The sequence below is a fragment of the Sinocyclocheilus rhinocerous genome, unplaced genomic scaffold, assembly GCF_001515625.1.
Source record: "Sinocyclocheilus rhinocerous isolate Xijiao unplaced genomic scaffold, SAMN03320098_v1.1 scaffold1256, whole genome shotgun sequence".
NCBI lineage: Eukaryota > Metazoa > Chordata > Actinopteri > Cypriniformes > Cyprinidae > Sinocyclocheilus > Sinocyclocheilus rhinocerous.
In genome coordinates this window covers 8324-20702 of record NW_015646445.1, presented here as the reverse complement: position 1 = coordinate 20702, position 12379 = coordinate 8324, and the positions used below count along the sequence as shown (strand labels likewise).

The window sequence follows — 12379 nt, the reverse complement described above, 5'->3', positions numbered from 1 at the left end:
TTTTTTTTTTTGCTAGAGATGTTTATTCTGGTCACTTTTTCTGCAGTAAAAGGTAAAAAAAAAAAACTGTAGGCCTACTCATTCTACACTAATAATAAAGAAGATCTACAATGATAATTAAAAGATATTTTGATGCATTTACTCCAAAAATGATGATTTAAGGTGATACTGTCCAACAATACCCCACTTTGCCTAGTGTTTTCCAAACTTCTGAAGGGAACTGAATCTAGTTGATATTTAGGCCTATTGACTATATTTTGCTGTTTTACACTGTAAAGAAAATACTTCAATTACAGCACCACTGTGGCTAAAAGTCAGCATGAATCTGGCATATTTTCAAATACAAGAGATATATTATATATACACGTCTTATTGTGAATGATTCCTCTGTACACACACACACACACACACACACACACACACACGTGTGTGTATGTGTGTGTGTACAGAGGAATCATCCACAATAAGACATGTAATATGCAATAAGAACCTTTTCATGGGAATGCCAGAACTATTCCTCCTTTGTAATGATTTTATGTTTAAATTGGTTTTAACAACTGACCCACAAGCTGACTGGCCCACTGAGAATAGTCCCGGTGTTCCCTATGGCCAGACCACTAGGTTCAGATACGTAATGGGTTTATTCTGGCCCAGACACTGACTCTCATTTTGGGGTGACAAAAAGGCACAGCATGGCCACACTATTCTCCATTCACTGTTGCTTGTGCATTCAATTCTTTAAAAGGAATTTGAGTCATGCTGACTATGTCAGTTTCAGCTATTTTTCACTATTGATGTATAATAACAACACTTTCAAAATACTGTAAATTAAAGCTTTTATATTTCTTCTGGTAACACTGATGTGACCATGTTTCATATGAATGACATATTAATGTGGGTCACACAGGGATTTTACATCGTCAACATTCTACAGCACCAAAGCACTGAACGGTAATTTTGAAAGAGAGAGAGAAAGAGCAAATGGAATAGAAGGAAAGAATGTGGAACATTTAGAAGAGGTTGGGTACGGAAGACAAAAAGTTCTTTCACACCTTACCACCCCCTCCACCACATGTTTTATTCTATAATAACTCTTTAGATTTCTTTGATTTAGTAAACAACATAATAGATAGTGATATATATGTGTCATTTTGGTCTAGTTAAAATGAGACCAAACTACTTTGGCCAAAATGTATTAGCATTTTCACAGGGCATTTTGTCAAGTTCTATTTCTGCAGTGTCACACTTGGTAGCCCCATTTACTGTGAAATCTTATTGGTCCAAAATCCCACTAATAACTAAACATCAAATATGTTCCCACCCATTGGCTGTTATTGCTGGTGTGTTCAAGTTGTCAGGAAGATTGTATTTTATGAGATAAAGACACATGAACGCCACCACAAAGTGTGCAATATTCTTTTGGGTTCAGTGTGGACTGATAAATTACTACTGATAAGACATGGAAGAAAGATTTAACTAAGTATAAAGCCAAAGAAGCCACATGCCCACATCAAACAGTTTAATTATGCTACACTAAATTAATGATTTAATCTGTGTCGTGTCCAATAACATGGGCATGTTGCCCAATTATTCTCTCTGATGAAGGTGAAATGATGTCCATGTAAGTGGCTTCTCACAACAGGGTGCAAGAGTTAGGCTACTCAAATCACCTCCAGCATCTGTGACAATCCATTTTTTGTTTTCACACTGATTAAAATGAGACCATATGAGGTCCAGGGCATTTTTCCTCAGTGGTTTTGTGGGTGAGAGAGAGCAAGAGGACAAGTAGAGAAAGAGAAAACTATTATTTCTTTTCCCAAGCCTGTAATTGTTCCTGCGTGTTTAGTGTACACAAGAGAGGAATCGTTCTCACGTTCCCTGATGGGCTTAGGGGAACAGGAGACCTTCCTTATCTACTACTTGGGGTTCTGAAAGTGAAAGAAAAAGGGAGAGGAAGCTGGAGAAAGTCAAAGCATACAGTGGAGAGGAGAGTGATAAAGAGAGGGAGTGTGTGTCTGGATTGGAGACAAATACAGCTCAGTCAGAGCGAAGAGAATCTCCTCAGTCCCATCTGCTCTCTACACAGCTCTCATTACACTCACAGGCCCATCCATCAGCCCGCAGCCACACAACTCTGCCACAGCCCACATTAATGGAAAGAGGAAAGAGAAAGAGATGCGGGGAAAGTGAAAAGGAGAGAAAGAGAAAATAAAACAATTTCACATGCATTTACAGGCTAAATTGGCCTGTGAAGAGGACAGAGCGATAAACTCTCTGATGATAAAAACGCAAAACTATCCTACAGCAATTGATCTCGAAACAAACAGATGAAACAAGGCCAAACATCAAACCGGTCAACAGAGGTGTCCGTATGCCAGTCATATAATGTTCTGCTCAATCTTTGATCAATGTTTTGCTTGCGGTGTTCGGCCAATCATAATGCACTGGGTCAGCTGGCCAATCAGAGCAGACTGCGCTTGTCAAAGGAGGGGGCTTTGTAGAAAACGAAGCGTTTGAGAGAGGCGGGGCATAGAGGACCTACAATAATGTACAGTATTTGAAAAATAATGTGTTTTTTGAACATTAAAGCATGTCAACATATTCTGTTACACCAAATACACCAAATAATGATCTTTAAAAAAGCATCATATGACCCCTTTAAATAATTTTGAATATCAACTGATTTTTTGTGTGTGCGAAGTGCACTTCTTTATTTAAGTACATGGCTCTTGTTTTTACATTTCATCACGCAATGCAATGCCACACATACATTTTAGCTTAAGTGTCCAAATACTTTTTGAGTCCACTGTATGTATATGCAGAGGCATTCATGCAGTGCAATTGTCTGCGAAAATGTTCTATTATAACAACATCTTTGTTTTCATCCATTTAATTTGACACAATAATTGCTGACAGAGTTTCAGCTCGATTTTCTTCATCTGTAATTACATTTTTAAGTGGTCTTAAGAGTGCAATGAACTTATCACTGCAGGGTGTCACTTTGGCACCACCAGAACCTAGAGGTTTTAATTACAGCAGGTGGAATTGTCAAAGTGTAGTATACTGTATGAGCAAATAGGTGCAATAAACAATCCCCATACATTGAGCACGCACAAAAAGTGTAGCTGCATGTGGACTCCTTACCTGCTCTGGGCCCTGAAAACAGATCCGACACAAAGGAGTCCTGACTCCACTGTCCGTGCAGCTGTTCAGAGATAACCTCTCGTCCAGCTTCTCCTTAGAGCAATCCTCGGATGAGCTGCAGCAGTCCAGCGTCCTCGGCGAATCCACCCCGCTATGATTCCAGTCTTCGCTCCCTCGTGTGTCCACAGCCTCACCTGCTACCGGCTGGTAATGTCCGTTGGTTAAAGAGTTCCTCTCCGTGGCGCTGCTCGTCGCATTGCCCTCCGCGTTTATTTCGTTCATGGGTGTGAAGGCAGGTGGCGATGCCGACGGTGCCGGTGGCCTGAGTAGGAAAACCTTCAGGTCACTGAACAAGACGCAACAGCGGCCTTTCTGCTTGTCCTGGCGGCGCAGCATCGGTCTGCGACTCAACAATCCCCAACACCATACAATGACACCGATAGCCAACAACATGTGCCCGTCTTATGAATAATGGAAAGGCGGTCTATGCTTTTAACCGGCCTATAATGCTAAGGCTATCTGTTACTGGACTCTAGCAGGTCACATAACAGAACTTACTGTTTGGTTTCCAATGAGGAAAGACACTTGTGCAGCCGGTTCAGTCTCGTGAGCAACACCGCTTTCAGCTCACCTCACTCTAACTGACCGTTTGGACATGGAGAAGGTGTTTATTTTCAACAGTTATTATTCTAATAAGAGCTACATCATCGCGCTAGTGTTTCCATTGAGAAGCTGACGATTGTGCGCACATGTAATAGTAGCTGTCAAAAGTGGTAACCCTTTAGTAACCCTGTTCGTAACCCAATGTTGATTCCGTCATCTTGAGTACCTCAAGAAAACCAGTTCATTCAGATGTTACCACGTGAAGCACATTTATGGTTACCTGACAAAACATTATCTACTGAGGGCGTTCACATCAACTGGCCTTATACTTACAAATACTCAAATCGAACATCTGTGGACAAATAACCCGATTTGAATGAAAAATATCGGGGATTCCCGCGAACAGCTTCTGACAAAGGAGCTCCTACCCTGAGGTACTCTTGCCTGTGGCATCTATTCATCAAAAGCAGGAAAACAGAAATGCAGGCTATTCGTCAGCAGAGCCAAACAAACGGCAGGCAGCCTTGGTTTGTCTAATAATTAAACAATTTGAAGTCTACGATATACACACACACAGTACACAATTTCTGTTCTCCAGTTCACACCGTCCTCGCTTATTAGCCATCATCCAAAAGCGACTACCGTGTAATGGTGTTAATGTGAACACAAAGTGTGTTGCGTGAAATCAAATCCAGCCACAATCATGCCAATTATCCAGCAATTGTCCTTGGCGTTCATCTCATGTTTCAGGTTCGACCGCTTACAAATGCATCCCGCACAAGTCCCCTTCTGAAAGATATAAGGTGCCAACGTCTTGTTAGTGCAGGCAGCCTATCTTCTTAAACACCCAGCCCTTGTTGCAGAAATCCCAAGGCAGTTTAGCTCACTGTCCCGTGTAATGTCAGACATATCTTTCGAAAATCAGTCCAGAGAAGAAACAGATTCGCTTTCGACGGTGAGGAAATATTTTTGCCATCCACAGTCCGTCGTTTTGTCACATCCAGCGCCTTTCCTTTGAATCAAATTGCTGGGAAAATACTGAAGTGGCTCCTGCGTGGTAATCCAAAGCGTTGCGGTTCATGCGACGATAGGCGTTGTGCAGATCTGTCTAACACGAGTTGTTATGATGATGATCATCAGTAAAGCCGGAGGATGCTGCTCTCGCTGCGGCTTCAGCACCATGTTGCCTGGGACAGCTCCCAGGCGCGGGCCTGTCTCCCTCCGAGAGTGTGATGCAAGCAAATCACGTCCTTACAATTTGCTCTACGTAATAAATAAAGTGCTCAGTTTCATCCGACCGGGAATCCAGTGGGATTCAAATCCAGCTTTTGAAACGTGAAGTTTTCTAATTCGAACCTGAGGAGATCGTTCTTGTAGTCTGCATTTCTCATGCATCCGAGCCACAAGCGGATTTGGTTTCAGCTCTCATCATGTGAGACCTGCTCACAAGCATGTGTTTCTAGGTCAGTGTTACCAGCGTTCTTCTCTTCGCCCCCTCTGAGCCGATAGACCCGATCAACTCCACCGCAGAAGATATCAAGTAAACGTTGGGCAGACATGAACTTTAAGTTCACAGCTGCAACTGCTGCATGACATTTTCCAGCATAAATTTCCGCTGTAGGAATCAGTCTTTGGAATGATTGAGTCTGATTGCAGCTCTGAGTTTTCACTGGGAAAAATACATTGTTAAACTTAAAGTGAAAAAAGTGGTGACCTTCAATTGTTATCTTAAAGAGCTGATTTAACCCATAAAATGTGACCCTGGACCACAAAACCAGTGATAAGGGTCAATTTTTTTTAAATTTGAGATTTATACATCACATGAAAACTGAATAAATAAGATTTTCATTGATGTATGGTTTGTTAGGACAGGACAATAGTTGGCCGAAATACAACTATCTGAAAATCTGGAATCTGAGGGTACAAAAAAAAAATCAAAATATTGAGAAAATCGCCCTTTAAAGTTGTCTAAATTAAGTCAATGCATATTACTAATCAAAAATTAAACTTTGATATATTTACGGTAGGTAATTTACAAAATATCTTCATGGAACATGATCTTTACTTAACATCCTAATGATTTTTTGCATAAAAGAAAAATCTATAATTTTGGCCCATAGTACAGTGTATTGTTGGCCTATACGTAAATAGACATTTCTTTGTAATTATAATGTATTTGATATCTTTCAAAAATTCAGAAAAGGAGCAAATTCACTGTCAAAGATAAGGAAATGTTTTTGCCATCCACAATATGCAATTTTGTCACATTTAGTGTATTTGCTTTTATTCAAATTGCTGCCAAAATACCGAAGAAAGCTGAATTTTATACTTTAGCCCTCTGGTGTTGTTCGGTCATTTTAGACTGGGAAAAAAATGTTTGAAAATTTAATAAAATTTAAAATTAACATAAAATCACTACTTCATCGGAATGGTACGAAACTCTGTGACTTTTATGGCAGTTGCTATCTGACCCCCATTATGCCTGAAAACATTGCTCAGTAACTAAGGAATACACAGCACTGAATATATATGGCTATACAGGCATCTAGTGGCTACACCCTGGTATTACAGGTGATTTTCTTTAAATTTTTCCACAAGGTGGAACAAATCTGCCTCAATTCAATGGATTTTGAAAACTTTTGGTTTATGTTTTAACTTAAATATTGCATTAATTGAAAAATTATATACAATTATTATTATTATTATTTTTACATTTTATACAGAAAATAGTCCATAATTTAGATATGAATATTAGTAACATGAAATACACTCAAAATGCAAAATATTAAATAAAAAAACATTATTGAAATGAAATATAGTATATTCATTTCATAAAAATAAAATTAATACAGGATTATGGCTTCCAGTCAGTTTTGACCACAAACAACGCAAACAGTGTGACTCCCAAATGAACAATATCAGAGGGGTAAACAATAGTTTACATTAAAATTGAATTTACTGCCTTTTAAAGAACAATATCATTTTCACCATAAGGTAACTTACAGTCAAACAATACTTTTCCCATTAAAATTACTAACTACTTTTCTACAGTGCACTGAAAGTTTTGCCAGATATGTCATTCATCAGGCAATATCCAGTTTTATTCAGGTCAATAATATGATTTTATATAATTAAAACAACCTGAAAACTAGGTTACACCAACAAAAGTAATTTTAAGGGTTAAATCATATAGTTCCTTAAGGTAACAGCTGCCTATTTTTTTTTATTTGACAGAAAATCTGTTATAAATATTATACTGACCAAATGATAAAATAAACACTCTCGGTCAAGTAAATTCTACTTATCAAGAAAAGAAGAGTATAGATTTTTCCTGTAGGGCAAAGTATAAATTCCTCAACAAGTTGAGACAATTGAGGGAAATACACAGAATAGATAGAGACATTTGTCTTGCAGAAACACTAAACGTCCCTGGCAGACTGGCCTGTATCTTTCACTGGCTGTGAGCCATTTCACCCATGATGTGAAGGAGAAATTCAACTTGGAAATCTCAGCATTTCTGCTGTACGTGCCAAGAAGTTCCCTTTTCTCTATGTGCTCAAAAAGACAAAACAAAAATTTGTTATTTAAACATTTTTGGGAATTGTCCCTTGGGTTTCAGAAATTTCATTGGTTATTTTTCTTAACAAAAGGCACAGGCATTTTAAATAAATTCATAGATTTAAATATCCCATGAGATTCCTGAGCTAACTGGCTTCGGGATACTACTGGCATTCATTAACACACTGAAAAAATGCTTTGAACAGCATTCACCAAAGTAGCTAAAATATGAACGTATCATATTTACAGTATCTAGTATCATTTTGTTGAGACAATATTGTTTCACAGTTAATTTGGTTTTGTTTTATTAACTAGTTTAATAGTTTAAATTGAAAATTTACCAAAAATATACTCACTCTCAGGTCATCCAAGATTTAGATGAGTTTGTTTCTTCATGGGAACAGATTTGGAGATATTTAGAAAATGAATTTTCTTTTATCACTTGCTAACCAATGGATTCTCTAGAGTGAATGGGTGCCTTCAAGGAGGGTCGGAAGTGGCAGTATGGTAGGGGCGTAACAGTATGGTACATCATCACAGTATGGTGAGGGGCGTAACATTTCCGTCACACGCTTGAGGTATTCGGCCAATCATAACGCACTGGATAGCTGGCCAATCACAGCACACCTCGCTTTTCAGACCGATGAGCTTTGCAAAAATCATAGAGCAGGGGCATAGAGGAGAAACAATAATGTACAGTATGTGGAAAATAATGTGTTTTTTTAACCTTAAATCGCATAAACACATTTCATTACACCAAATACACAAAATAATGTTCTTTTTAGCAACATCATATGACCCCTTTAAAGTTAATGATGGATTTATCTCTTACAAACATGCAGCTTTCCACTTAAGACATTAATTGATAGACTGGAGTCATGTAGATTATTGTGATGTTTTTATGCACTATTTGGACTCTCATTCTGATGGCACCCATTCACTGCAGAGGATCCATTGGTGAGTAAGTGATGCAAAATTTCTAAAAATCTGTTCCCATGAAGAAACAAATTCATCTACACCTTGGGTGACCTAAGGGTGAGTAAATGTTCAGCAAATTCTGTCATTAATCGTGAAAACAGAAACTGTCCAAGATTTTAAAATATGGTCAAAATCCTCACGACATCCAATTATTTTGTCTCACTGTCTCTAGGTCACACTCACATGCACATACATAGGAACTACATCTAGAACTCTAGCAGATTTCACTGGAATGATGGGTAAAGCCATCGTAACGAATGGCTTCGTGCATGTTCTATAGGAGGAGCTGCAGTGGCTCACAGCCTCTTCCACACTCCTGTGAAGATAAGCCATGGAGACAGAAGAAGGTAAACCAGGGATAAAGAGCCACGCAAAGCCCAAACCAAGGCTAAGAGAGCTAGTCATGTGTAAACCGATGGCTCAGTTTGACTGGCTGTTGTTAGCAGAGTGAGAACTTCACAAATAATTGACAAAGAGTGAGAGCAATTATATGACTGAATGGAGAAGAGTATGATAAACACAATGATAATTTTTGAATGCAAGCAGTCATTTAGCAGATATATGCATCTTCTCTTGGAAGATTTGTGTACACAGCTCTCTGATTTCCAGCCTAGATCTTTGTTCAGTACACCACCTTTCACATGAAAAATCTAAATAACTGTATCTATTACAGTTTCATATTTGTTAATTTCTCTATGGCCTTTGTGCTGGTGATGAATGGGGGAAGATGGAGGAAGACGCTCCCATTAAGAACAGTGTACATTAACTAACTTGTAACATATTTAGATAATAGCTAATCATACTGATATGATACAGTACTAAGTGAAATACCAACAGCCACAATTTAGTTATAGCGCAAAAATTATGATTATAAAAATTATGAATTAAGCTGTCATCTGATATTTGCAGATTATATAAAATACATATCATATCATATCATTTTTAATAAAAAATACAAATACTTACAAATAGCTCTTTTATGGATTGAATTGTTGTTGTTATCATTATTATTATATAATTAAAGGGGCTTAATATTCAGTAAATCCTATCAATTTAATAGGATAATGACACTATACTGAAGAGCTGTTTTATAGTTGAAATTGAAGTTGTAATTATAACTGAATTTATTGTTTCCTAATTCCTAATTCTGGCAAAAGCAACACTGTTTGTCCTATTTATTGTTGTTGTTGTTATTTATGCATGTCATGAACTACAAAAAATTATAAATTAACAATAATACCAGCAATGACAACATGACTTCTATTCCAGTTCTTTACAATAAAAACGTGTTTTAATCTCAATCTAAATGAATTATTGTGTCCACAGACTTCTTCATTAACAACCAGATATAAATCTTCTAATATTCAAATAAGAAACAAAATACATTTGAAAAAACAACAACAAAAACTTTAACCTCAAGACTGTTCTGATGGAATAAATCTCAAAAAAGATAAGATTAAAAAAAAAAACAATTATAAGAGCAAAACCATTAAATAAATGTGTTGAGATGTAATTTAGTGAGATCTAGTTACTAGTTCTGTCTACACAGTAATCACATTTTAGGTACAAAGGGAAGGCAATGTTGATATTTAGTACATTAAGGGAGGTTGTGTTGTGTTAAAGCTCTTTTTTTCTGTAAGCAGTTGCAAACGCTCATAGACATTTTCTATCTTCGCTAATCAGTAATGAGACAAGTGTGAAACAATAAAGACATATAGGCTTTGGTCATTGTAGCTTGGCAGAGTATCCCAGCTCCTATGTAAAGAGGCACCCAGCTGTGCAGACAGGTTTCTTTGACAAGCTGAGCTGTAAAGAAGAGAGACGCATTCAGCTGGAAAAGGTATTTTGAAGGAGGATTATCTCAGATCTAACCAAGGAGCTGCTCTACACTCATACATGTCTACTGAATATTTGAGCACAAACATACTGTATGTACACACTGGCATAAGTACACACAAACACACATTCTTAGAAAGATACAAAAGAGGTCAGGTCTCTGGATTTAATGGTCTGTGCGGCCCAGGAACTGTTGGCTGATGGTATTTTTTTCGCTGAAGTCTTATAGGAAAAAGCTTAAGTTCAGTCATGTGACTGACAGATTCTTAGAGTTCTGTAGAAATGGTGCTCTCTTTCAGCTTAAAGAAACACACTTCTCTAAGAAGTGACAAATGGATTCGGATGTCGTCTGCTCTTCGTAGAATCAGAAATCAGAGCAGAGTGACGCTCAGTATCATGGTTTAGTATTAAAACAACTGGTTTCATTTTAAGACTGTTTTGCTTAAGTAACAAGATACATGATAATAAATTGATCATGTTTACTTACAAATCAGGTCTATATTTGGTTAATCCTTTAGTCTAAAATGTTTATATGTTCTAGAGTTATTGAAATACTAATCTAAGTATATTCATAATAAACTAAGACATAGATGTTCTTTTCCTGTACTATAAAAAAGGAATTGTTGGGAAAAGTTAAATCATTCGGATGCCTTTATATTTTTGGGTTCTCTCAGTTTTATATGATTTTAAAAAATAGTCCTAAATAACACTATTTGAATGTGTTTGTTCATTAAATGCAGAATGCACTGTTCAGCTAATAAATTCATCAAGGTACCTACAGATTCAGTTAGTAGCACAATAAATTAATCTATTTATATAAAGCTATGTGAATATACATGTGGGAAGTGAACAATTATAGCTTTGTTTTTATCTGATTCAGCTGACTCGACCGTATGGTAGACCTTACTGTGAGTATGACATTTTTTTTTCAGTGATCTGTTTAGTCAGTCACACAAAAGATGCTGATTGGTCATCAAATATCAGGGTCAAACAAGAAATCAGTTAAGTACCATCAAACCATAATATTAGTTAATAGGGTTTTTATTTTTATTTTTTCAAAATTATGTGTGACTGTACAGTTGTTTTGTCTGTAAAGGGTTAAAATAATCAGATGGTAGCAGAGACTGAAGAGTGACAATAGGGACATCTGAGAGTGGATTATTTAATTATATGGGATTAAATAATGGGATTTAAAACCGATTTTACTCACACATACATTCATGAAGTATTTTAGTTTTCTTACTGTGGTGAAAAGGAACTCATTGGGTAATGAAAAATGGGTGTTACATATTAGAATGGTGCCAGGCAGTCTCTGTATCTGAATATGCACCTCCCTACCATATAGACTAGATAAATACATTTTTTTAAATAAATGGCTACAGTAGGTGAGTAGTATGTATGAATGAGGTACGCATACGAAGGACACTTTTCTATCCCATGAGACCTTGGGAGAGGATTCATAATTGGATGGAAGCAACACCAGTTATATTGTAAGTCACATGAAAATGCTAGCATGCTGGATGTAGCATGTCTGGATTGCATTCATACTACAGAACAGTGATTCCCTGCTCCTTAAGAGCTACCTTCCTGCAGGCAGCGTTCAGCTCCAACCCTGCTCAAACACACCTGTCTGTAATTTTCAAGTTCCCTGAACTCCTTAATTAGATTATTCAGGTACAGGTTTGATAGTGTGTGATTTTGCATTAGTAATAGTACTGTTATACTGTTATAGCAATCTGTTTTTTTTCACAGTGTGCTATTCTCTTCGAGAAAGACTGGAGATGCTCACTTGTGCCATTTGTCATGCTGCATTTAATTCTGCACAGTAAAACACTGTGAATTCTCATTTGGGTCATTGACAGACAAGAGTGCAATGAATTACAGAATGTAGGTCATGATGTTTCTTTTCATTTTTTAAAATCAGTTTTGATGCTTTGCATGGTTGTCAGTGTAAAATAAGTTCAGTCTTCTCCTTACTACAAAAATGTATTTAGTTTAACTTTAACAATTAACAATTAACATGAGCCTAAATTATTATGTTAGCTATTTAAGTCAGATTTTTAGAAATCGTAGTATTTGGCTTAATTGAGTAATGATCATGTTTACTTGATGCTTAAGGAATAATTCATATTAGTAGGTTTTATGCATTTAAACACAACAATACAGTCAACAATACAGTAATTGTGATGTGATGACTGCATTTTGCAAAAATTTCAAGGAGTGCTTCTGAAAAAAGAAAATTATTGGGCCCTGATATGGA

At 36.9% G+C, this 12379-nt stretch overlaps 1 protein-coding gene across 1 annotated transcript in view; it reads right to left on the bottom strand.

Annotated features, from left to right (window-relative positions):
* Positions 1-3709, bottom strand: part of LOC107707834 (E3 ubiquitin-protein ligase MARCH4-like) — a 46684-nt gene extending 42975 nt beyond the window's left edge. Inside the window, exon 1 of the mRNA XM_016511926.1 lies at positions 3145-3709. Within this exon, the coding sequence (XP_016367412.1) occupies positions 3145-3597 (453 nt within the window). The 5' untranslated portion in view covers positions 3598-3709. The remainder of the gene's footprint in view (positions 1-3144) is intronic.
* Between the last annotated feature and the right edge of the window lie 8670 nt (positions 3710-12379).